Source organism: Phalacrocorax carbo, chromosome 2 (assembly GCF_963921805.1).
Source record: "Phalacrocorax carbo chromosome 2, bPhaCar2.1, whole genome shotgun sequence".
Taxonomy (NCBI): domain Eukaryota; kingdom Metazoa; phylum Chordata; class Aves; order Suliformes; family Phalacrocoracidae; genus Phalacrocorax; species Phalacrocorax carbo.
The window spans coordinates 161,618,949-161,644,095 of record NC_087514.1 but is presented as its reverse complement, the minus strand read 5'-3'; the positions used below and the strand labels follow the sequence as shown (position 1 = coordinate 161,644,095).

General features: G+C 41.8%; 1 protein-coding gene across 1 annotated transcript in view; it reads left to right on the top strand.

Moving 5' to 3' along the window:
- Positions 1-25,147, top strand: part of LOC104051585 (sodium channel protein type 5 subunit alpha-like) — a 176,790-nt gene that overhangs the window by 112,411 nt on the left and 39,232 nt on the right. The window contains exons 17-19 of the mRNA XM_064445100.1: positions 6,164-6,310; positions 12,920-13,040; positions 22,225-22,379. Coding sequence (XP_064301170.1) covers positions 6,164-6,310; positions 12,920-13,040; positions 22,225-22,379 — 423 coding nt within the window. The remainder of the gene's footprint in view (positions 1-6,163; positions 6,311-12,919; positions 13,041-22,224; positions 22,380-25,147) is intronic.

Here is a 25,147-nt window from a genome sequence, read left to right as displayed (position 1 = left end):
CGCCATTACAGCAGCGTGCCTTGCTCCTCCGTGGCCAGAGTTCAAATGCTTAAAACATTCTGGATTAATCTGAGAAGGAGCGCTGCTAAGCTGTTGTTTCCCTCCTTGAGGGATGACGTTTGGCAAAGCTTCCAGTGCTTGTGCAGAGACCAGCAGTTAGTGGCTGTGATGATGTTTGCCTGGTGAAGTTTAATTCACCCTTATTGAGAATGAAAGAAAATACGCAGGCAGGCTGGTTCCAGGGGAGGTTTTGCTGTTAACATCCTCTGCTGAGCAGCTGTGGTTTCTGGCCAGCCTTAGTTTTACCATTCTGAATTTTAAGGGCCAGATTCTGGTATTTTTATCCAGCTAAGTACTCACAGGTGCATTACTTTCTTCCAAATATCCTACAACTTTCAGGGGAAAAAAATGTGTGTCTGAGGCCCAGCAGGAGGGCAAGTTCTGTGTTTAGCTACATAGGTGTAAGTTCAAACTACAGTGGCATTAACTCTGACAGATGACAGCTCAATTGGAAACTCCCTTGGGACCTGCTGACATCCAAGTACAGGGGCATAATTTCATCTACTGGTACATTCACCGGGAGCTCGGCAACAGGCCTGAGCTGTTTCTGAACTCGGAGACTATTATATTTAACCTGTTTTGCCCATGTTGATCTTCTGCATGCATGTGTTGGTGATTTGGGTTTTAATAAACAAGGTCCCTTAAAGGTTGGGTCATCAAGAAAAAAAAAAAAAACAAAACCCAGATGTATTCACATGGCAGCACCTTCTTACCCTGATGTTTGACTGCTCTCTTTGCACCAGACTGTTTCTGGCTTTTACATAGATGAATGCAAGAGGAAAGACTGGGAGGGGTAGATGAGGACTGAAAAACTGAACAAAAATCAGTCTACTAAGCTAGTCTGACGTCTGGCTGTTTCTGCTGGAGTGGAATGATGGACCAGGTGGCGTAGGATGGAGAGTGGGGATGATTAGTCTCAAATAATCAAGAGTAGACTTTCCCTTTCCTGTTTTGATACCCCCTCTGAGGAATCTGCAGCTCTTAAATTACGTACATGTGTTGCAAACATAAAGTAGGACTTCACAAGCTTTATATTACTATTGCAAACACTTCAGACTGATAATAAAGTGCACTTGTAAATGAACGTAGTGTAGCACGAGTCCTCCCTGTGTCTTAGCTACAATCCTAGTGCTGTGGTGTGGTACCATGCCAGGTTTTCCTCGGTTTCTCATTAAACTGAGCAGTAGCAACTCTGCTTTACAGAGGCAATTCTTCAAGCTGGGGTAGAGAGATTCTCAAATGTGCATACTTCAAACTGACAGCTGCACACCAGCCCTCTTTTATTCCTAGCAGAATAAGTGATATTAATCTTTCCCTTCTCATATTAAGGAAGCAAGGGGATTTTCCTGATGCATTTGGTGATTCTTCTTCTCATGCTAAACGTGCAGAAAAATAAATCTGCTGATTTTATTGGTGCTACAAGGATTTACATTTATTTGTGAAAAAGGAGAAGCAAGATCAGAAACGGTCTGTTCTGATAATAAGAGCCCACTATTTGTTTCCCCAGTTTGTGGTTATTTATTTCTCTCCTATTTTAGCTCAGATTTTTCAAGGCTTTTCAGAAAGACTGACTTCAGCATATCTGAGAGTTGTCAGCCCGACAGCTCTGCAGACAGTAGTCTCCTGTTTACTTTACACATGAAACAGGTGCCACCCAGGCAGCAATGCAAGCTCGCCGTATTTCAGCAGCATTGCAATCTGCTTGCTTCTCCACTTATGTAGAGGTAGGATATAAACAGTTTGGGTTTTGCGATCGTTTACTTCTTGGCTCATTTGCAGAGGAAGGTTGCCAGTTACTAGACGCAAACTGTTGCTGAGAAAGGATGCCAATTGCTACCAGGCACGGCAATTTTATGAAATCCATAGCTGTCTGCGAGGAGAAACACAAACATCAACAATTACTTTACAGAGTAAACAGTCCTCTCGTAACTATGTGTGTCACCCTGCTGAACTGGGTTTACTATGCATGAAAAGCTCCTCAGACTCTGGTTATGGTATCCAAAAATCAGCTATAGGAAGCTTTGCATGTTAAAATATCTTGTCATCTATTAAAGGACTAATTGCTGCTCTATTGAGCTGCATTTCTCGAGGAGGCTCAATTTCATAGTGTCAGTCATCTATGAATGGCTAAAGCAGAGACATCACTATCTCCAGCATCCTCAGCTGCTGCTAATGCATCCTCTGATGGGCAGTGTCCCGTGGTGACGCAGGGTCCCACCTGTACGGCCAAGTGGGTGCAGATTTGTATGTGGGGGGAGCAGGACAAGCTTCCACTACTTTGAAACTGGAGCTAGAAATGTCCTGACCAGCTCATTCCTGCAAAGTGACTGCAGAACCTGGACATCCCTGAGATCCCATTAGTGGCTCAAAATTGGCCTTCAAAGAGGCAGAAGGACTCATGAGCCTGGTGGGGAGCAGAGAAGATATGTAGGGTTGAAGCTTCCCATTGCACCATGTACGGTAGTTTGCATTTGCACTGTCCCACCAGAGACAAGGGATACCCTGTACAGCTCATAAAAATAGCTTAAATCAGCTTTATCCTGCCACATCCTTCAATCCTTGCTTGCTGGCTCTGCAGTGACAGTTGCAAGGGAGGAGGGCTCCAGAGCCAATTCCCATTTCTTGCCTCCCCACCTGCTTGGGAGAGGAAGCTTCCTGCTATCAAAGGCTTTGCACGTCTTTTTTCCCACAACAGCCGTGGCCAGGGAATCAGGGAACAAATGTTACAAGCCAGGGTCATGATCCAGAGAGTGAGTGAAGCATCAGGAGAACCCATTTGAGTTGACGACCATCTGAAAGACAGGTCCTGGCATCCTCTTTCTAAATTTGTTTGTACAGGATGGAAAAAGTGATATTTCCGTGGGGAAGGAATAAAGTGAATCTGTGCTGATGACAGGTATTTGTCTTGTTTTGCCAACAGCAAGTCCTCTTTCCAAAGGAGCCGCATTTGCACTAATCCCCATTTGAGCCTGAAACAATTAGCCGATCTGTGCTTTTCAGCGGCAGAACGCAGTGTGGAGCCTTTGTATTTATTTGTGTCAGCAAACAAGTATGTGGGTCTGTGCACAAACACACTTGAGATGTCACCCAGATTAGCTCTATTTTCAATCTGGTTGCTGTTTTTCTGGTGCTACAACGGACCCACAGCACGCACAGGGACAACGCTGGGTCCATCCTCCTCCATGCGTTAATTACTGCTACGGTGTTGGTAGATCACCTCTTTTTAGGGCCCAGATCAGAGCAGAGATGAGAAAACTTTTAGTTTATGCTCTAAAGGAGCTGAGGTCTGCCCTGGGCTCCCAACCTTCTGTTTGCACACAGAAAGTTTTTATATTGGTGAATGGTTTTACTTTATAAATCATGAAAACAACTGAATCAATAAATATTACCATAATGTGTATTGCCTTGGCAACATCGCACTTGATACAAAAATTAAAAACAAATTATATAAACCACCCACGGTGGGGAGCTTTGCAGGAGATAAACCTGCTGCCGCGGCTGCCAGAAGAGCGAATCATCTGGAATCAGAACAAAAGCAAACAGTCCGAAGTTAAACAACATAAACCAAAGGCACCTTTCCCCAGACAGGTCTGCGCTGATCTTCAGGGGCTGTGTGCTGGAAATGAGACGGCTGCATCCCATGAGAGTGGCTTACCAGGGCTGGCATCAGTTGCTTGCGAAAACTCGGTGGATTCCCTGACGCTCCTTTTGGGATCAGTCTTAACAATCAGATTCTTCTGAAGAGTCTATTTCTCTTAAAGATAATCTCTCACCTTATAAATTTGCAGGACAAGTCTGAAAACACACGATGATGAACCAAAACCTTGCCCAAGCACATGTGCCTGTTGTCGCCATAATTTGCCAGGATATATTTCGTCAATTTTAATTAATGTTAACTCACCAGCTACTTGGTACAAGTGTGACTTCTGGGAAGCAGCTGGGTCCACATTTCCTGGAGTTTAGTCTCTAGGAGAATGTTGCTAAGTCTTGGTACCACACAGGGGGGTTAGTAAAGAGAGAATTGGTGTAAGTTTGGCATTTGACTTTAGCTTAGTGCAATAATTTGCTTAACACTTGAGCATTCGTCAGATCAACCGAGTTACACAGCCTGCTCTCACACACTGCAGAGTTGCTAATGAATCCGAGGGCGCAACCTTTCTGCGTAAATGAACTTGAGATGTCACCGCAGACTGCATTGCACTTTTAACATGAAACAATTGTTTCTGTTCTTTTAGTGCTATAACCAATATCATGCCACTAAGATTGCTTGGTACTAGGTTGTACGTACATAGCATTAAAAAACGCCCTTTCTATGACTGAGCGCCTTACTCGTGCATACTGTGCCTTCCATGTTAGCTTCTCCCCTGAATATTACACCATTTCCAAAGGTGCGCCTTAAAGAGTGTTACTTTTTGACAAAACAGAACATGAACAGGAACAGAACTGTAACTTGATGATTATGGAGCGATCTCTGGCCTGTGAAGATCAGTGCTAAACTGTGCCTAGAAATTGTATGTAATACATTCTTATGCAGAGGGCACAGGCTTGGGCATGCATAATTTAATTTATTAAAGTTAGAATATATTTCAGACCACATGCCCTCTGAAGCAGGAAACAAGTAATTTGATTTTAAATTAATTTGCTAGAAACACGGAACGACATTTGAAAGGACTGGTACAAACCTGACAGCCCGAAAGTATTTATACGGAGGGCAATTTGCTTAACCAACTGCTTCCTTTGTGTCATCTGTACTTTCAGATAGTTATATTTGGAATACAGTGTTTTTCAGCTCCTCGTACCTCTTGGGGGACTTCCTGTGGTGATGTGGCTTTAGAACTGAGGCAGGTAGGCTGCGGCTCCCTGGGGAAGGGAAACTCGTTTAATACACGAATAACACCGAATGTCAGTCAAGCCAAGGAAAAAAAAAAAAAGGTGGACAAGTGAAAGATAAATAGGTTTAAACAATTACTGTTGAAATCCTGTTATGCTTGTAATTTTTTTCTCAGCATGGAAGTCCTTCTGTAAGCAATTCAGCACAAACATTTGAGACCGGCTAGAGTTTTATTAATATTTTAGTAGTAGCGTTAGTAATGGCATGAACGATGGTAGTGCTGTGATGAGCTATGGAGTTTTCAGAGAAATCCCTGTCTTAGGTGAATCAATAAAGCCACACTGATTTACGCCAGCAGAGAACCTGGGCCTCCAGATGTAGGACCAACCCTGCAAACATGCTCTCCTCTGCCGTTAGTCCTGGGCGTACTTCTAGTGAACTCAGCAGCAATAATCATCACCCCAGGAAGAAGGGGCTGGATTTAATGGCACCACTCATGCTAGCACGCTCTGGGGCTAGTCAGATGTGTTTGCAGAAAAAAAATTTTTGCTCGGATTCCAGAGTCCATCCCTTTTTAGTGAAGTACTTAAGGATGTGCTCTCCTTTCAACCTGCGGTTAAGTCCCGTTGGCACCAGTGGGTGTAAAGTAGTCTTAAGTGTTTGCTGAATAGGAGTCGCACACATTTATGTATTTACCTGCAGTTTTTCCACATCTACTTTTAGGTACCTTTTATCTCTTCCTGTGAACTTTGAGTTTTCCTCCCCTTCAATGTGTATCGTGGCTCCTCTGGGTGTGGTTTTTCCCACACTGTTTCAAGCACTGTTTCAAGCACAGCATTGGGTATTGCACTCAGGCCTGTCTCTGGCTGTAACACCGAGTACTGGAGCGACTTCAGAGTACACCCCTCAGTCATTCAACTGAACTGCAGGCACCTTTCTGTGCGCCTTGGGTCACGGGAGGAAACTTGTGTCTCAAAACCAGAATCAAAATTGCAAGGGTATTTCCTCCTGCCCCAGGAACAATAGCACAAAAAAAGTTGGCTTATTTGTGTTTTCATTTCTACAGCCATATATCTTGACATATCCAGTTGCTAAAGCTCAAAAGTTACAGCATAAGCTTGTGTTATCTTCTTCCTTGCCACTTTTCGTTAAGATGTCATCCTCTGACAAGCATAGTCTAGGCTATTTTCTCTTCTAGCTGGGGAGTTCTCCTTAAGGAATAAGCATGTTATCAAAGAAAAAGAAAATAAACCCATCTAGGATTATTTCCAGCAGGAAAAACAGCTGCAGCTGAGGGGGCAGCGATGCCAAAGCCCAGGCGTCCGGAGTCAGAACTTTGAGATTTGTGAAGAGTTAAGTGAGTTGCACTTGGATAAGCAGTTGAAGGCTGAGCCGCCACCTCCAGTAGGGCAAAAAGAGGTAACAGAAACAACTTTGCTTCCTGATACTGCATGCAATTCATTGCACCATCTCCGTAGTGCATGTCACCAATTTATGTGGGGTTTATGGCTTGTAAAAAATACATGTTTGTCAAGTGGTAGGAAAGCAATAGTACATAGTAGGTATTACAGTCTTAGTAAAGAAGAGGATTTTGTTGTTGTAAAACTGATTGGAAAGCTTGGAAAAAGTACATTATAAATTAAGATGGGATTCCAAGAGGCTTTGAAAAACCACAGTCATCTATAATGTTACTGTCTTATTTTAGGAGCAAATATGTGTGTGTTTTCCCACTGAAAAGTACCTCTAAGAATGGCATCTGCTGACTTGGCAAGTCTGTACCTTGAGTTCACTGGAGGGCATCTGCTATCTGTCACAGATTACCATTTCTTTTCCTGTTAACACATAGACCCAAAAAAGGTGCAGCAATTTAAGTAGTTGACATGAAGATGTTAACTAAATAGTAAGCCTTGGTATCATTCAGCTGATATTTGTCCAAGTGTAGCTCACTCATTACTTCTCAGTGTGTACCCATTGACATTTATTTTCCATTTGTAGGATTATGTTGTCCTTATAAACAGAAATACCATAAGATACATGTCTTTGTACTCTACACTGAGTGACTCCAGGCTTTAAATCCCTTGTATCCTACTTGCTGATTTGTTGGGATTTTTTTCCCATTCAGATTTAGCATTTTATTGACATAACATTGCCTTTATTATTAGAGAGTGATGGATTCCTCTCTTTGAAATCAGGAACTGGAGGTTTTGTGTGATGTCCTGGGAGTTTGGGGAACTCTACAGCCCCTTGAGATTGGAACTAGTGGTGGTTTTGGGGAGCTGAATTAGTGAAAGTAAAAGGATGACAGTATCAACATGCATCACACCTCCCCCAGTTCTGCTATAAAACTGCTGGCAAGTTTGTGCCCAGCAGGAGCAATCCCATGGAGAAGTCTTGACAGGACAACAGGAAACAGCCATCACAGAGCCAGAGCTCATCTTCTCCAGACCTGCTGACTCATATTGTCATACGGGGTGGAATTTACTGAACTAAATGTGGACATCTGCATCTGAACTTGTCAGCTGAGGTCCCTTTATAGTCAATGAGGATCTGGAGCCAATGTAGTTAGGTAAATGCGTCTCATCTCGACTGAAATCAACATTTAAATTAGGTCAGATGAATCATCATCTAAAAGTGCCTGTTTCTCTCCATTGACTATAAAGGGAGCCCAGGGTAACTACGTGAGTTGTACACTTAGGTGAGACAAATTCCACTCACAGTAACCAGAAATCCTCTAGCCATGAAGCATTTCTGTAAGGAGCAATCCTCCTTGCCAGAACATTTCTTGGCATATTAAACTTCATCTTCAGACAAAAGAAGGTCCTGAACTTTAGAGGAAGGAGACTCAAATGTTTGATAACTCAGTTTCAGGGGAAAAAAAATATATATATATTTACCAAAGAAATCCAAAACTTTGAAATAATGAGATGGAGCATTACAACCAGGAGGAATTAGAAAACCGTTCCAGGATTTTTTTCTGTCAGGGGATTAGGTATCCTTCATGTTTAAGCATCTTTTTGAGCTAAATAAACCATGTGATCCTAACATGGAGATGCCCTTTTTTAGTGCTATAATGAAATGTCATGATAAAACAGGAACATTCTAGCCTTGATATATTCAGCAACATCGTGATAAAGAAATAATCCCCATTTCCTCCCTCTACTTTCAAAGGATCCTGGGACACAAATGTCACCTTTCTATAGTAGAGTGTAATTGATTCTATTTGCGGCTGCTTAGAAAGAGGTGGAGGAATATGGCAATAATCCAGGGATGACTTGAAATCAAACGGAAGTTCACATGAGGCTATGAATACCAACATGAAAGAGCAAAGCCCGAAGGATGCTATTTTTGAAGGCCAGATCTTGCGTGGACATTACATACTTACAGCCCTCCTATTCAGAAGTAATCTTTGTGCTGGCACACAAGAACATGCTAATCATCTTTTTGATGAATGTCCCAAGAACTTGCGACTAGCCAAATAAAGCCAGCAACTGCAAGGAAGTAACTTAACAGATTTGGTATGCCCAAGAGGCAGGGCTTTGAGTGATTCCGTCAATAACAGGAAGCATTGAATGTGTTCTGAATAAAACACTTTGCTGTCACTAAAGGATATGATTAAAAATTCATCCTAGATAAATCATCAGAAAGACACCATAGAAATAAAATCATTGATGTCACAGGTGGATAAGACCTCAGAGAACAAACTGCTTCTCTGTCAAAACACTGCCCCATATGATATTTTGTACAGCTTCGTGGAGTCTGCCTTTAAATCTACCAGGCGACTTGGATTTCCTCATTTACCACAGGGAACAATTCACTTGCTTGTAAAAAATCTCATGGCTGGGCATATTGCTGTAACAACCAGCCTTTTTTTTTTTCTCTTTTCCTTTTCAGAGTATGAATTCATTACTCTCTTTTACCAATTGTATCCATCATTCTCTCTTTATGAATTAATATCACTTAATTTAATAACCTGTTCTTTGCTTCCTTTTGTCTTTGGCTCACCCCCTAAAGTCACACACCATTGTTCTGTCATTTCATTATGTCTTGTAAATGACTAGCTCTGTGCTCTTTATCTGACATTTTTACCTCTTTCTTTGCAACTCCCTCAACTGTTCTTTTCTGGAGTTGTTTTGCCAAGAAGTAATCACAATATTACAAATACAACTTCCACAGAACTGTAAAGACAGGAAATAGTATTTCATTATCTAGCCATGATGCTTTCATACAGGTTTTCTGCATTGTTATAGCCCATAGCAAAATCCCATCTAATTTTTTAATATTACTCCATGTGACTTGAGGTTACAGATTTCCAGGATTCCCACTGAAATTTTCCCTGAACAGTCTTGTTTATACTGTTTTGAGTCAAGTCTCATTTTTCTATATCCTGTCCGTGTTTCACTTCTCCTTTCCTTTCTGCTTGCTCTGTTTCAATACTCCCTCCAATTCAATGTTAGCGGCTAACATGAGGATTACATTGGTCAGTGCCTCTTCTATATCTTTAGTGAAGATAATGCTGACCCTAATCCCTACAGATATCGTCATCTGAAGACAAAGTTTGTGCTATATTTGAGTCTTTAGGATGGCTTTTCTCCACGCAGCAAAGGGTGAATCCAAGTCAATTACAATTTATTTTAAAAGTAGACTTCTCTATAGTAGACATCCAGATATTTTCTTAAAGTTTATATATCATATGTCAATTTGATAGATTAAGGCTGTGATCTTCAGAGGTAGGGGAGAGAGGAAGGGAGATAAGAGAGTTAAGCCTTGAGCAAACATCAACTTTCAGTGAGATTTCAGCATCTCAGTGCTAAAGGCTTTTGGAAGAAACCATTCAGATCAATTTGCCACTATTACAGAGAGCAGCAGTGGGCGTGGAAGCCCTGCCCAGGTACTTAGAACAGCCACTCCACCCAGAAACACATTTAAAACTACCCTCTGCGGCATGAATTTATGCACTAGCAGGAGCTCTCCCAAAGGGTCTACTGATGGATCCCATCATCGCTGCCTAGTACACCTCCTCCACTCGCTTACTGCAGGAAAGAAAGACAATGTTCTGTGTTTGCCCTTTTTGCTGTCTTTTGGCCTTGTTGCACCCTGTTTGTGCGCAGTGCTAGTAGCAGGAGAACCACCTCACTACCTTTATGTCTCTATGACACTTCACTCCGAGAACACACTCTCCTTTCCTCCTCCAAATCTTTATTTAGTTTACTTTAATCATGAGCTACAGTGAGAGTTTAGTGATCCGTGATTCCCATGATTATTCCCTTTTCCTCTTCTCTAAGCTCAGTATTGTGTTTAATTATTGCTGCTCTCCTGTGTCGTTTCCAGTTTTCCATGAGCATTCACTACTGACTGCTAATGGTGTGTCATCTTGGTGTATATGATCCTTTTATGCCCTACAATATGCCTTGTCTAGGTCTGCTGATTTGCATATGTTTCAGGTTTTCTAGATACTTCTCTACTTACATTTCTATTAATTCTAGCAGGCTTTCCCTGCTCTTTTTATTGATCCCACTGTTGGGTTCTTTTAAAAAGAGTTTATTTTCTGAGGCAACTGAATTTTGATTAGTTATATCTCCCTCATCAATTGTTATTATGTCTCTAGCTCTTTTCTTTCCATTACTGAGTTCATTAAAACCTTCTTAATCCCTTTAAACTTTGTGGCAAAGAGTAACCTTCGCTTCTTTCCCTACAAGCTTTCCTAATCTTTCCCTCCTCTCTCATCTGTGTAGTTCCTTCTTTTTCTAGTCCCAGTTCAGACCCTAAACCTTTGTCTAACGTTTTCTGAATCCATGTTCTCTCCCTCTTCTTCTTTGAAGGCTTTTCAGAAGAAATCCTGTCTGTTTTGTCTTGCATGTTCCCCATCTCCCTTTGACGCTGATGGATTCTAACATTTTCTGAAAACTCCTGATAAATAACTCTCGAGAATTCTTGATTCTTTAAGATGTTTCCCTTCTAGTCTATCGTAATTGCACCATATTTCCTGTGAATTTCCTAACCTGTCTCTGCTAAACCCAGCTCTCACATTGACAATGCTATTGAGCTGACGTTCTTCTCGTGGTTTTCTTTGATTTCTGTCTATTGGTAAGAATTATATCCAACAAGGCTTCTTTTCTCATTGGAACCACTATTTTCTACATCCTACAGCTGTATATGATTTGGGACTATTTCAGTGATCTGTGTTTTGACGTCTTCATAACAGAATAGATAATGACTAAATGCATTCCCTAATGAACACTATCAGAAAGTTCTGACTGTGCTAAAACTTGGTATGATATTTTTTCCACCATCATATGCCGTTGGTAGTCTGTAGAAAATGGGCTCCGTACAACAGCTGCATTGTGAATATAGATTTTTTAGAAGCTTTATCCATGTCTTTGACCTGTGCTTTCTGTTCTGACTCTTTTTAAAAGGTCTCTTCTCGATTATTTGCAGTCCTTTTGAGTAGAGCATTAAAAACCCTAGCCAAGACTATGACCTTCTGGATGCTGCAGCTAATTGCAAACAAGTAGCTTCCATCCCCGCTTGCAAGCATTGCTGGAATGTTCAGTCTTGCCCATTTTACCCCAGGTTCAGCATTTCTCTGAATTCAGCTATAAATTTTGCATTGACTGTGTATACTGGAAAACAGAGGGCCCATTTTCACATTAATAATAAATATATAAAGCTGTACCTATTCCCTAACTCCATCACCATCATCCTTGTGAAAATAATATTTTATGTATACGTGCCGTCTCTCATATAACTATCTCACGGGTTGTTTAAAAGCTTGGGTAAGTATTACTGTCCTCATTTTTTTAAATGGAGACAATAGAAATGCAAGATAAAGCACAAAAAGGTTTAAGTACTCAGAGAACAGAATAAGGCAGTTAACAAATAACCCACCTTTCCTGACTCCTGCTTATAACTATTTTGCATTGATATGACCCATAGAAGATACCAGCTTTGGTGTTGCCCACTTATGCCAGATAGTGCTCTAATACAGTCAGAAACAAACTGTGAGCAGGGCTGGGCAGGTATTAGATCTTTTACTTTAGTGGCCAAGCTGAATAATCAAGTAAAATGCAATTTCAGATTAACACAAAATAGAAATGTTTTGACTAGTGAAATAAAATATGGGGAAAAAAATTCCTCTTTTCTTCTAAAGAAAACGTTTTGATTCTGTTAAAAGGAAGTTTTGACCTGAAATGAAATTTCTATTTCATTTTTGGGTGGCTTATTTAATCATGTATCATATCTCTTTTAATAGCAAATTCAGCCTCTAAAGCTTTTTTTTTTTTTTAAATAATATATTCCCCAGAAATTTTTAGCCAAATCTGCTTGAGAGTTCCTGCTCTAAATAGATAAGACAACCAATGCTTTAGGGAGTGGGAATATTCTTGTCCCCATTTTGCAGAGGAGGATTTGAGAAACACTGAATTTAAACAACGCGCCTAAGATGGTGGTGTCAAATCTTTCAGACAGAAGGACTTCTGCTCATCTTGGAGGAGAAGCTGTGGCAGCAGGGAGCACAGCACGGTCCTGACCGACAGGGTGCAGATTTCACCCATCGGCTGTGGGTGGGGAGCCTCAGAAATGAGGCCCCAGAGACAGGAATCCAGCACAGGTCATGAAATTCATCCTTCAGCATTTCAGGACCCACTTCTAGTCCCCTCCACCTGAAGGCATGAGCCTTCAAGATATACAAGCCTTAAAATCATGAGTGGGTCTGTCAGTCCAAGCTTCCACCTACCATTGATAGCCCATGGCTGTTCACTATCTTTCTATGGTTCGCTTCTCTTTTGTTTTAAAAAGTAAGTTTTACGTGTTAACTTTTTGTTGTTGTTCTTGTTGATGGGTCAACTGTTGGCGCACCGCAGCGTGGGCAGAGCTGCCAGTGGCGGAGCGGGCACCATGTGAAGTGCATGGCGATGTCTCTGTTGTGGTGGCTTTAGCTGGGGTATTGGTCAGTGGAATAAAAACTCAGCTACTTCCTTCGGGGCGATTGATCAATTTGTTTTCCTCGTCTTTGCTCTTGTTGACAACAAGCTTGATGAAATCAGTCTTTCTGAAGGCAGCACAGTGGATTTGACAAATCCTGCGGAACTGCTGGAGCAGATCCCCGAGTTTGCTGAGGAGCTGATGGAGCCTGAAGATTGCTTCCCTGAAGGTAAGGACCCGCATATTTCACTGGAATGCTGAGGCAAGAAACCTTCTCTTCTCTTAATGAACATCTCTCCACCTTCATACCACATTGCTCTGGCTGCTTGCAGCAGTATTTCACCAGATGCGCTTCATTTATCAGATAGTGTGATGCTCCAAACACACACTCAAAATCACTTTTTATCATTAGTCTTTGGATTTCCAGGGTGAGATAACCAAAAGCATGCTCTAAAAGGCTGTGCAGCTTCTAAAGCACTAGGCTTTTTTTTGGTCATAATTTTGCCATAAAGAGTTGTGGGGTTTTTTTTAAAATGTTGATTTTTTAACTTGGCCAATTAAGATTTTTGCCTTCCAGCGTGTGTGCATGATCAAATTTGGCAGAAAACTGACCAGATCAGGATGTTTCTGTTGCTTAAGTGTATATAGGCAGTTAACAGAAACTCTCTGGGGAGTTCATGAGTCCCAGGGACTCTGTTCCATTTATTTTAAAGGGTGTTGAGATTAGCATGTCCAGTAACTTTCATCTGACCAGGGATGCACTATGTAAAGGGTATTTTACTTAATCATTTTAGATGACAATAACTCACATTTACATAACTTTTAATACCAAAATGCATCATCATTTTATTAATTTTTAACACCAACCTGATCCAAAACACAGGTTTAAAATGCAGCTACATCAGGAGACCTATTAAAGTAAATCTATAAGGCAAATAACATCCTAAGTTATTTCTTCTTAGAGTGAGTTCTATTCCAAATATTACTTCAGTCAGAGTCCTCGTTTTCCTTTAAATATGGATTAGGAAAAATAGGGTTAGCTGAATAGTACTATATTTCCTTGTAAATTCAAGGTTTATTTTAAATAAAAACAGAGCTGCTCAAATGGGATCAGACAGAGATGATTTGCTGGGTATATGAATGCCCCTGAAGTCAGCAAAAATGTGCATCTCTATATCTGTGAGAAAGATGATTGAATGAGGTAAGGGAGCCCTGCAGGGCTTACAAATGTCCCTAGGATCTAAACATTTTTTTGGCAGCTCTGCTTAAAAGCAGTAGCCAAAAATTAATGCAGTTGACAGAAGAAAGAATGGTGTAACTACTCTGGCCCATACAATAACATTTAGAAATTAGACCCGGTGTTTTCATTCTTTCACAATATATTTCTTAATGTGGCTAGTGAGCAGCAATCTATGTTGTGCACTGCAAAGTGAGAAATTATATTACAATTGCTTAAACAAGCCAGGACTGTGAGAGCAGTGCTAGTCAGATGCCTGTTTACAAATTCTGAAACAGTGGTTGGCCACGATCGCCTTCCAGTTTTTAAAAGAAATAAGACAGACACCACACAGCCCATCACTTCATTCAGTGCCCATCCCTGATCATTCCCAGAGCAGTTAGCACTCTGTAATTTGCTCTGTCTTAGAATAACCAGAATGCCTGAAACGCCATCGTGCAGGACCGCGTCAGGACCAACCCAGTTTGTCAGATCCTTGCTGTCAGCGGGACACAGGGTAGCAAGTGGTGCTCTTCTGGAAGCATCACTGGAAACATTAAGCCAGTTGTGAAGCCCACTCATCACCCTGGCAGCAGAGAAAAGTAGAAGCAAAGGCTTTGTGGGCTGAACCCCAGGCTTACCCTTGGGTTACATCCACCCTGCTGGCTCCTGCTCCCATCCTCCTAAACATCCCTGCTCCTGCCTTTTGCATTTTATTCCTCATTTCTCCTACTTCCTCACCAGTCCCTGTCCAAGTCTGGGTGTTTTCCTCTCCTCCCAGGGTACGGCCAGCTGATCCTTGAGCTCTGAATGGGCATTGAAGGAGAACCTGCTCCCAGTCCTTGGCCCAGTGCAGGGTGTCTGGGGGCACTGCGGATGCAGCTGCAGGTGACATCCTCCCCAACATACCTGCTCTGCTTTCCTGTGCAGCACATGTCCATATGGATTTTTCAGAGGCTACTGTGCAGGCTAAATGTGATCACATTCCTCATGGGTTTGGCAAAAATGGATAAACTTGACATTTGAATGTTTGCTCATAAAATTTCAAGTCAAAATGCCATAAACTGAAAGTCCAAATGATTCTTACTGCAATGACATTATTATTTGTTTTTATTTATGCAGGGAAACAAAGTGTTTTCCTATAATCTTCTTCTATTAAATACCTTCCGATATTTTTACCCAAACATACCATTGCAATTAAACCTCATGCAATTATCATTTCAGTCTAGTTAAAAAACAAGCAAACCAACAAACAACAGTCCAGTTAGCTAAGATGACAAGGTTATAAAGTACTAAAATGGAAGTATTGAGGGGCGTGCACTGCACAAGTTTATCTAGTGTTGCCTTTACTGTCTTGTAATACAGAGATACAACAATATTTGGTATATTTGGGAGAATGAACAGCTAATATTTGTGAAAGGATATTAGGTGAGATGACGAGGAAGAGCAAGAGGGGAAGAATTAAGTTATTACCTTGTTAGCTCACCAGCTATCTAAATTCAAACTATGACATTTCTAAACACATCCAGCATAGGTTATGTCCTGAACAAATATGTTCCGGATTCAGCCCCCTTTTTCAGATAACAAAGGCAACAAAGATAACGCATGTTCTTGAAATAGTTGCTGAAAGTTTGCTGAGGTCACAGTTTTCCGGGAGTTGGGTGACCCAGATAAGCCACAGGTCGTATTTCTTGGGGAGACTTGTTAATTCATTATCATCTCAAAATAGCTTTGATTAGGGTCAATGGGGAATATTTTTGGGTCAGGAAATGTGAAGCCAAGGTAGGGTCACAGCTCTGGCAGCTAGCAAGTATTGCTGGGAAAAACCTGATAGAAATGGAGAGATGGTTCTTTTTGCCATTGACGGGAAAGCAACAGCTAGGCAATGCCAGCTATTTGGGTATTTTTTCCTCCAGATGCCTTGCAACACTCCAGTCCTGTTACCTCCATTGGTATGTGTTCTCTGCATCAAAAATTGCTATCTGTTTGGACATTCTCTTCTGTGTCTCACAGAAGGTCATCCAAAGAGAGCCCCCTGGCCCCAGCACGCTCCTCTCTCCCAGACCCTAATAGGAGAGAGTTTTCACCAAGTCCTCAAGCGTAATTCCCCGGACACATCCCACTGGCAAAGGTTTCAAAGGAGTATCATCAGATGGGCGTGCGAGAATGAGCTACCTTGCTCAACGCGCGGTTGATCGCAACTCGTGACACTGAGGACGCCCGCAACCAGTTTTTCACGTGACCATGTAGGAGCAATTATCGCAGCTGGAAATGCCATGCACTACAGCGAAGTTACTCTGATTAACGGTGGGATCTGTGACACGCCCTTCCCAACCACAGTTAGCGGTCATTTAGAAATAAAAAAGCGAAGAGGAGCTCAAGCAGACTGTTAAACTGAACAAATCTAAACTAAACTATGGGGAATGCCACCAGATAAGGTTTAAAAGCTAAGTGAAACTAAACTGAGCCCAACAAAGTGTATTAACTGTCATCCTAGGTAAAGAATTCACAGGAAAATACAAGTTTTAAAGTATCTTTTTCCTCTAGCTGCAATATGTGAGATACAGTGGGTTTCTTCCATCAGGAAGGGCACGTTAGTTATTTGTTGTATTCAGTTTTCAGATGTCATAAAACCCTTACAGTCCTATCGCATGTACAGAATTAAATTAATTCAGGTTGGAAAGGACCTCTAGATTTCAACTCATCCACCCCCTTGCTCAAAGCGGAGCTGACATTGGTGGCGGACCAGGCTGCCCACTGCCTTTGCTTCAAGGCATCACATCGTTATTTGTAGTGACCTCCGAGAGGATATGTTTTGAGGAGAGTAGCAGATAAACAAGAAATGTACCCTTGTAAAGCCCTTGGAAGAGTAAAAACACCTGGTAGACTGTGGCTTTGTCAGATGCTGTCTTGGTAGCACCCGGTTGTAGTACATGAGAAAAGACTCAAATCTCCATGTGTGTCTCAGGTACCCGAATGCTGGAGACAGCGATGGCAAATCTGTGTTGGCCCTAGAGCTAAAACCCAGCCATGTGTGCCAGTGGGTTAGTGGGGCCAGAAGATGACAACCGGGTTAAATAAGGAGGGTCTGCAGGGATCGGTTCCCTCCATGCACGGGGAGACAGCTGGGGCCTGTGAAGGGACAGCACAACCGGACTTGTTTTCGTGCTTGAGCATACACAGCTAGCCAGAATGATCATTAGAAACCCAACTGGGCAGACATATATATATTAAAACCATGTTATGAATACCTGTCTGCTTGAGTTTATGCTGCAGAAGCTGTATTTTCTTTGTGTCAAATCAAGCAATGCTGTAATCAGCATTCAAAGCTAAGAAAAATATTTTTGTTCTAAAAATGAATATCCCAATAATTGGGAACTCCTGTGTCAAAGTAGCTACAAAATTACTGCAGTATGAACACAAGGTACTAGACTTACTGGACCACCGTATAGAAGAAATTAATTGGTCTTCCTGGTTTATTGAAGAGAATCAGCAGCCCAATCCATCCGAAACATATCTAATAATTTTATGTAAATTTAAATTTATATATTGGTGTGAACAAGTAGTGGATTTGTAAAGTCATTACTCATAAGCCTGAAATCAATAGGCTTGGCTGTCATGCATGCAGGAAAAAGCTTTTGCAGTATAGCTCCCCCACTTGCAAAGAAATTTTTCCCCCAGTGCACCGAGGTAATGCAATCAGGTCTAACAGCTCCGTGATTATAATGCACCAGGCTAGAAAATGGGAATGTGGAACCAAAGGAATATTCACACAAAATGCATCGTATATTAAATTCCTCCTGCTTTTTTTTTTTCTTTTTTTGGTAACTTGCTCATCATTGTTGCAGATGCTTCAGTAAAACCTTTCTCTGTCACACCTGCAGTAGAGACTGTGGTTTTGTGGTTTATGACACGCTTTAATCTGCACTTTGTGATTGTGCCGTAAGACACCCCTGTGACTGAAGGGAACAACTCCCTTGTTATGAAAAACAAATGAAAAGTAAATAATATGATAGTATACTGATGCATTTGGAAAGGTTTCTTGGTTAATCGCTCTCTGTTTCGAGAGAAATGGTGTCTAATGTTCAAATATGAATTGAAAACAGACATTGTCCTAGGACAAGTTCACCACTAATGCAGCCAGCTCAGTATAGCTTCACTGCTTTACCAGCAAATAACTGGACCCTTTGTGGGGGACTTTTTCGGCTGTCCTCTGTTTCTGTTGAGCAGTAGACTACTACCCAAAAGGCCGTGGTGGAAATGAGTCAGTTCTCAGAACCAGTGCTCTCAGAAAAGATGTAGCCAACATGAATTAGGGTTGCAAACTAAGTCCTGACTAAATCACAACGTGGTCAGCTTCTTCCGCACAACCTGTTCCCTACAAGCATTGATTTCAGGGGGACAGCACAAATCTATTACACAAGGCAGTAGGAGTAATGCTGTAATAAGAAATACCAAAGGGTCGATTCCTGCCTCGATGCTTGCTATGCTAAAACTTGTTAATGCATAGTTTTCTTCCTGTGGATAAAGTAGCTTTCAAAACCTGAAGCTGGGCTCTGCTGACCACCTGCCTTGTTGTAGAAGCCATCTGGCGTTGTGATTGCTCAGACCCTCACTAAGTCACGCCTTAGACACATTGGAATGTTTTTGATATTTTGATTTCACAGAAATTGAAAAAAAAAAACAAAAAAAACAAAAAAAAAATGCTGACCAAGGTCGGGTAGACTTTTTTGTTGGGTTATGTGAAGCTTCTAATTCAGCATTTAAGTTTGGGTCAGGGTCACCAGAACAGTAGGCTACCAGCATTACAGGAGAGTTCAGAAAAGCACAGGCATGAAATAACAGTCAGTGAGGGAAATCAGAAATTCTGAAATGGAAATAGAACTTTACTAATTCATTAAAAGACCTATTTGTGGTAAGTTTTATTTTTTCCTTCAGTTTTCTTTTTTCTGTTTGATTTATGAATAGTTAAAAATAGCATTTCACCTGAATTGCAGTCAGCATGATTATTCACGGAAGTGCTACTTGACATTAGTAATTGTCTCAGAATCAGGTCTAAACATTTCTGAATTGGGCCCAATCAAAAGTATGGGATTTAATAGCGCTGACTCATCTGAGAAGGTATTTTGGATTTTTCAAGGTACTACTGTCAGTAACTAGGACTCTTTTTTTTTCATATCAGAGTTGCATGAAAGCCATTAAAAAAATGTTAGCAATCCTATCTGGCTCCCTGTCTATAAAATACCTCTCTGTACCTGTAGATTATCAGATGGAAGCTGGCTGAATCAGCAATAGCCTGTTTTTACCATTTTGTAAATAACTTCCATCACAAATGAAGTGACTTTGGAACTCATGGTGACCTGATCATTAGTGTTTAATTTGAAGGTGATCCCCTAATTTTAGCTGTGCCTGGGCTCAGGTAATCGTGTAGGCTCCCTGTGTAGTGGAAAGACAGAGGCAAACTCCTCCAGGGAATGATTCATCCAACCATCTTGCAGCTGGGAAAAACACTTCCTCAAAGATCCTAACCTTTCCCGATGGTATTTACAGAGAATTTCTACTCCGTAAGCACATCACAGAGGATGTCACGCCTGTTACTAGCTGAGCCTAGGCATTCATCTAAGAGACTAAAAAGCCAAGTATCCATCTAGGAAGTAATTTAGGAGAAAAGTGGGGAAAGTTTCTGGAGAAATGTTTTTAAGTCAGAAAAAAAGTTGATTTTTTCCCAACTTGAAACTGTTTATGGGCACAAGGTAAGCTTGTGGAATTCTTATTCTGCTAGAAACAATGGTTCCTTCCAGTACAAAAGGGGATTTCTGCTTAACAGGAGAAATCCCCACTTGCATAGTGAACAATCTGCTCATTAGGCCGTTCACTTGACGAATAAGGGATCTGAGCCCAAGTCTTTGGTCTTCTTGATCCAAAGCTGCATTGACAATGAGGTGGCCAGTGTACCTGCATAACAGCACAGTGTGGCCCAGACACCTGAATACAGGTTGTGGGGTGAGAAATAGTGTAAGAGTTTTCTGGCAGCACTGCTAAGAGGTACAGCTAGTAGCTCCCACGGCCATGTCATGCTGGTGGGGTTGTCCTGCATGGCATCTCTAAGCAGAGCTGCCATATGAGTAAGTTAGCTCAGGGATCCGGGTACCAAGCAGAAATCCATGCCTGAAGCCTGTTCCATGTATCTGCTTCCTAAAATATACCCAAATCACACTCATTACTGTCTCTGACCACTGAACTGGTTTTAGCAAAAAATAGTGACTAACATGGTATCCTTTCATTCCCTTGACATGATTCTCTGGTGTTCAGCATGGAAGTGCTTAGAGGGATAAAACAGTGCTTAGAGGGATGCAGCTTTCCTCTGTTGGAGTGTACCTGACCTACAAAGACGCAGAGAGCTGGTTCTTACACTTCTATCTTCTCCTAGCATTATCTTCTCAAAAAGATTGATTAAATTAGTGTATTTCAGCCTAGTCCAGAATTTCTCCAATTCCAGAATATGGTGGTAAACAGGGAATGGGTGTGGGTCCGTGTGACGGAGGCACTTAGAGGACAGGCAGTTACTTGCATCACTATACCATTACCTTTGCAAAAATAGTTTACTCTCCTGTTAGTCCCATACCAAAACCTCATAAATCCAAGAGCCTACACCTACCAAAAGTCACAGAAATGTGAGGGAAAAGGGAGGTCTGGGAGTGGTTCAGGTATGAAACACCCTGCTCTGTAGCAGGGATCTGGGCTAATAAAAACTTACAGTAAATGCCAGGAGGATCACAGCAGGCTTAGCAGCTCTCTTCCTCCTGGCAGAGCCTGCTGCCAGCAGAACCCCACTTCCAGCATCCTGGGAGTCGCATTTGGTCTCCTCACATATCACACGCAGCTCAAGCACCTCTGTTATGCCACCTTGAACGAGCAGCATCTGCTGTCTGCGTAACCTTGGCACTTACTTTCTTTCCTTCCAGAGCTTCCTTGCCTAAATATTATTTCTACTTGCAATAACATTGCATTACATCACTAGAGTGAGATGTCCTCCCTTGTCACTCCTGAGCAGTTCTTGTATGCTTCAAGACATGTTAGTGACCTTGGCCACATTTCAGCTACGGAAGCAGTTGGCCTGTGTTTTTTTTTCTCATGATGCGACTGATAAAGCTCCATAGCTAAGTCCCTATAAAACACGTGGATTAAATGTAGGGTAAAAAGCTTGCTTTTTGAAAATAAAGTAGGTTCTGAGGGTCATTCACGTCAGAAAATGTTGTGAAATTTGAGTCAAATTATCTGACATAAGGCTGAATGGCCAGCCTGGAAAAGGATGAGACCTTGCTACCAGGTGTCCCCTCACACAATTTTAAGTTCTTACCCAGCACAAGGCACTGCAGATGGATCTGTCCATTGCCAATGACAATATCCTTTTGCTATTACAAATGCATGTTGCTAAGGAAACTACAAATGGCCATGGTTTTGCCTATCAGAAATCCTTGTGCGGTCCCCATTATGACCACAGGATTTAACTATTACACAGTTTTTGCTACTAAGGTCAGAAAGTGCTATGAAGCACCCGTGGGGAACCTGCTGTGGACTGGATATCTGAATTCCTGCTGACATCAAAGGGGATTTAACCACCTAAAAATATTTCCAAAGTTGTTCTAATGCCTCCTTTAAGCTCATGAGAGTCCAAGAGATCAAAATCTGCTCCTGCTTTTGCTGTCTGAGTCTATTCAGCATGTTGGTCCCATCTGCACTCTACTGCCTCCTCTCCTCACCTCCCTTTCATCAGATTGCCACTTTTAATCATCACTTCCAGTGGTATGGTAGTATCCTTCCTCCATCCAAAAGTGTGTGGAAACTGTTGGTAATATCCTGCTAGAGTCATTAGTCCCGAGCAGGGGTGCTGCCTGAGCTCAGCTAACACAGTGTCATCGACCTAGGGCGCAGGTGACTCATGGCCAATAAATTCTCTATCATAAAAATCATTAGCAGAAATCACTGGGGAACATTTTAAGTGATTTTGTATGTATCTTTTCAATAGACGAGTGAGAGGGGGAAACGGAAGGCAGAGCAGAAGAGGTTGGTGAGAAAAACAAGGAGGAAAGACTCCATACAGCAACTTATTGCTAGAAGAAATCACTTACTGCAGCTTTAAGAATTAAATTGGCTTTTTAAACAGTTGCTTTGTTTTTGTTTTGTTCCTTTTCAGTTTGCGTGCGATTCTTCCCATGCTGTTTAGTGGACATCACAAAATTTCCAGGCAAAATTTGGTGGAGGCTGCGGAAAACCTGCTACAGAATTGTCGAACACAACTGGTTTGAAACTTTCATCATATTCATGATCCTGCTGAGCAGTGGAGCCCTGGTAAATGTAACAGGATTTCCTAGCTGGCTGAAAGCAGACATGGGTCTCAGAGAAGGTGTTCTCCAATTAGCTATCTCTAACATCTCAGGAGCCCTTACTGCTCGCTTCTCAAAGCAAAGCATGTTTGGGGCTAAAACAGGTCATCTGCTTTTCTGATTTCACCTGCCTTTACAGTGGGGGGGGGGAACTTTCTTCTCTTGTAACATAAAATCATGATGTGCACATGTTTTGAAAAGCAAATCCTTAAGAAGGTCTGGGTGAGGAAGTATCCCTGAGTTACTACTTCAGCATCCCATGTCTGCTCCATGGTAGTTCCCATCTGGAGGCTTGTATTGTGCTTCCAGGGATGCCTTTTTTTTCTTTGCTTTCTTTTTTTTTTTTTTAGGCACATGTTGCAACCTGCAAAGCAAAATCATAAAAAAAAATCATAAAGCAAGATCATAAAAGCACAGGGGGCACTGAATCAGTGCTGCACATGGGAGCCTGTCATGTTTTGAATACTCCTTAGCTTAATCTGCCGTACCTTCCACGCACAGACAGCTCCTGCTTGCACCCAAACGAATGCGTATGTATGGAGGCTGCTTGGTCATTGCCCAGGACTCTGAAAAGGGATCCTCTCCTCCTGAGGTCCCACTGCGTACTGGCATTATCCTATCTGTATTATCAGCCCTGGGCCCTTCGTAGCAATGGCAGCATATATTTGTGTTGCTCGTGTACCTGTCATGAATGTCACTGAAGTTGGTGGGATTTCGCTCCGGTTTTAATCCGGGCAGAGAGCAAAGGGGTACATCAAGCGTTCTCCAGGCTTTGGGCTGGTGGCCACTGATCTTCTCCTCCATGATGGAATAACAAATACACCTACTAAATTTGCAGGCAGTGCCATGTTTGGACAGGTTACCAGTGTTTTTCTGGAGGTCAAGATTCATCCAAACAGGTGAACCTGCCTTAAACAGTAAGAGGAACATCATCTTAGAAAGGTGCCTGCTTCATCTTGTCGGGAATAACCACAGGCAGAAAGGCATGATGCAGGGTGACTGGCAAGGTAGCAGATTTACTAAGAAGAGCTGGAGAGAGAACAGGTGACAAACAAGGCAGGGTAAACTACATCACAGCACCGCACGAAAGCCGAACACCCCACTGGGCTATAAAAATAAGCATGTTCTTCCACTCCAGTTGGCATCAAGGAGACCTCAGCTGGAGCACTGGCTTCAGCTCTGGGCATTCCACTTTGGGAAAGACATGGGCTAATTGAAGAAACTCCAGAGGAGAGCAACACAAATTATCAGTGGCCTAAAAAAAGAGGAAAACGCAGAAGTACTGGGTTTGTGTAGCTTAAAGAAAGTCTCTGCAGGGAGACAAGGAGGTGGAAGCACATAAATGTTGATGCAAAAAGGAAAGGAATGGACTGTTCTCCAGGTCCACCAGGGATGGGCTGAAATTTCCCAAGGGGATTTTATTTTATTACGAAAAGTAAGAGGCTGAAAAACTTGGGTAAACAGTAGTCTGCTGAAAATTGCCATAGCTTTGCTGAAATCAATGGAGTCTGACAGTTTTTGCACCAGCTTGAGAATCAGCATGTTAATTTTTTAACACATTTTAAAGGGGGCATGTCGCTTGCTATAATACACTTTAGATGAATACACTTCCTTACACATGTAATTAAAAGTGCCTTAGATACTGAACACTGCAATATAAATCTCATTTAATTCTCATTGCATGCATTCATTTATTTTTTGTGATTTGCAAATTTAGCCAGTGCAATTCTGTATAAGGGCAAATTATGCATCATTTTCTCACGTATCAGCACTGCGCTTCAGTATTTGGACTGGAGATGTTGGAGGCAACACACACTTCTTTCTTATTATTATTCTGGGGTGAGCTCTTCCAAAAACTGAGCTCATCTGGCTACAGCCCTGGGACATGCTAAGTTCTTAAGGGAGTTTAAAAGCCAGTATATATTTGTGTGCGGTAGTTAAACCATCAAAATATATCTATAACTTACCGCAAAAGATCCAAAAACCCTTCTTATGCACTTAAGCCGTAAGGACCCAGACTGGTATCCTGTTTAACTCTTTTTTAACACACAAAGCAAAGCAGAAGAAATAACCCTCAATGACATTTTATATTGCAAAGATTTCATCCGTTGTCACCGTGAAAAAATGCAAAGCACCAGAGTTTTGTCGTTTGGGTAACATCCACAGCTCGGGCAGAAGTACAGTGCACCTGAGGCACTCAGGTAACATATTTTTTATCCCTTGTTAAGCTGCTTCCTGCCTCACGGTGTGCTTTTAGTCAACAAAACACAATGTACTTTTAGACAAGTTAGTAGAAAATAGGGAGATCAAAGGAGGGAGGGGAGGAAATCACTTTAAACAGTTTATTATTTTTGCAGTAATTGCAAAGCAGAGCAAGTCACCTGACATAGTGAGTGAGCCCCTACGAGACATGATAAACTCCAGTCGCTCTGTGTATTGTTTTCTTTGGCTTTCTCCAACGGCTCTTTCACACCTTTGAAATATCATTTTTTTGAAGGCAAGATAGGAGACGGAGTTGCAGTGAGAACGTCACCCCAAAGTGTGGGGACAAACGGACAAGCTTTAGCACAGGCTGCCAAGGCTTTCTTGTCAGTTTAATTACTGTTCCCTGGCAGGCAAAAGAGCAGTGTGACTGCTCGAGTGACAAGTAACACACTTCTTGTATCTCCAGGCACTGGGTGTTTGCTAACTTTTTGAAATTCCTCAGAAAGAGATACAGATCTTGAAATATGT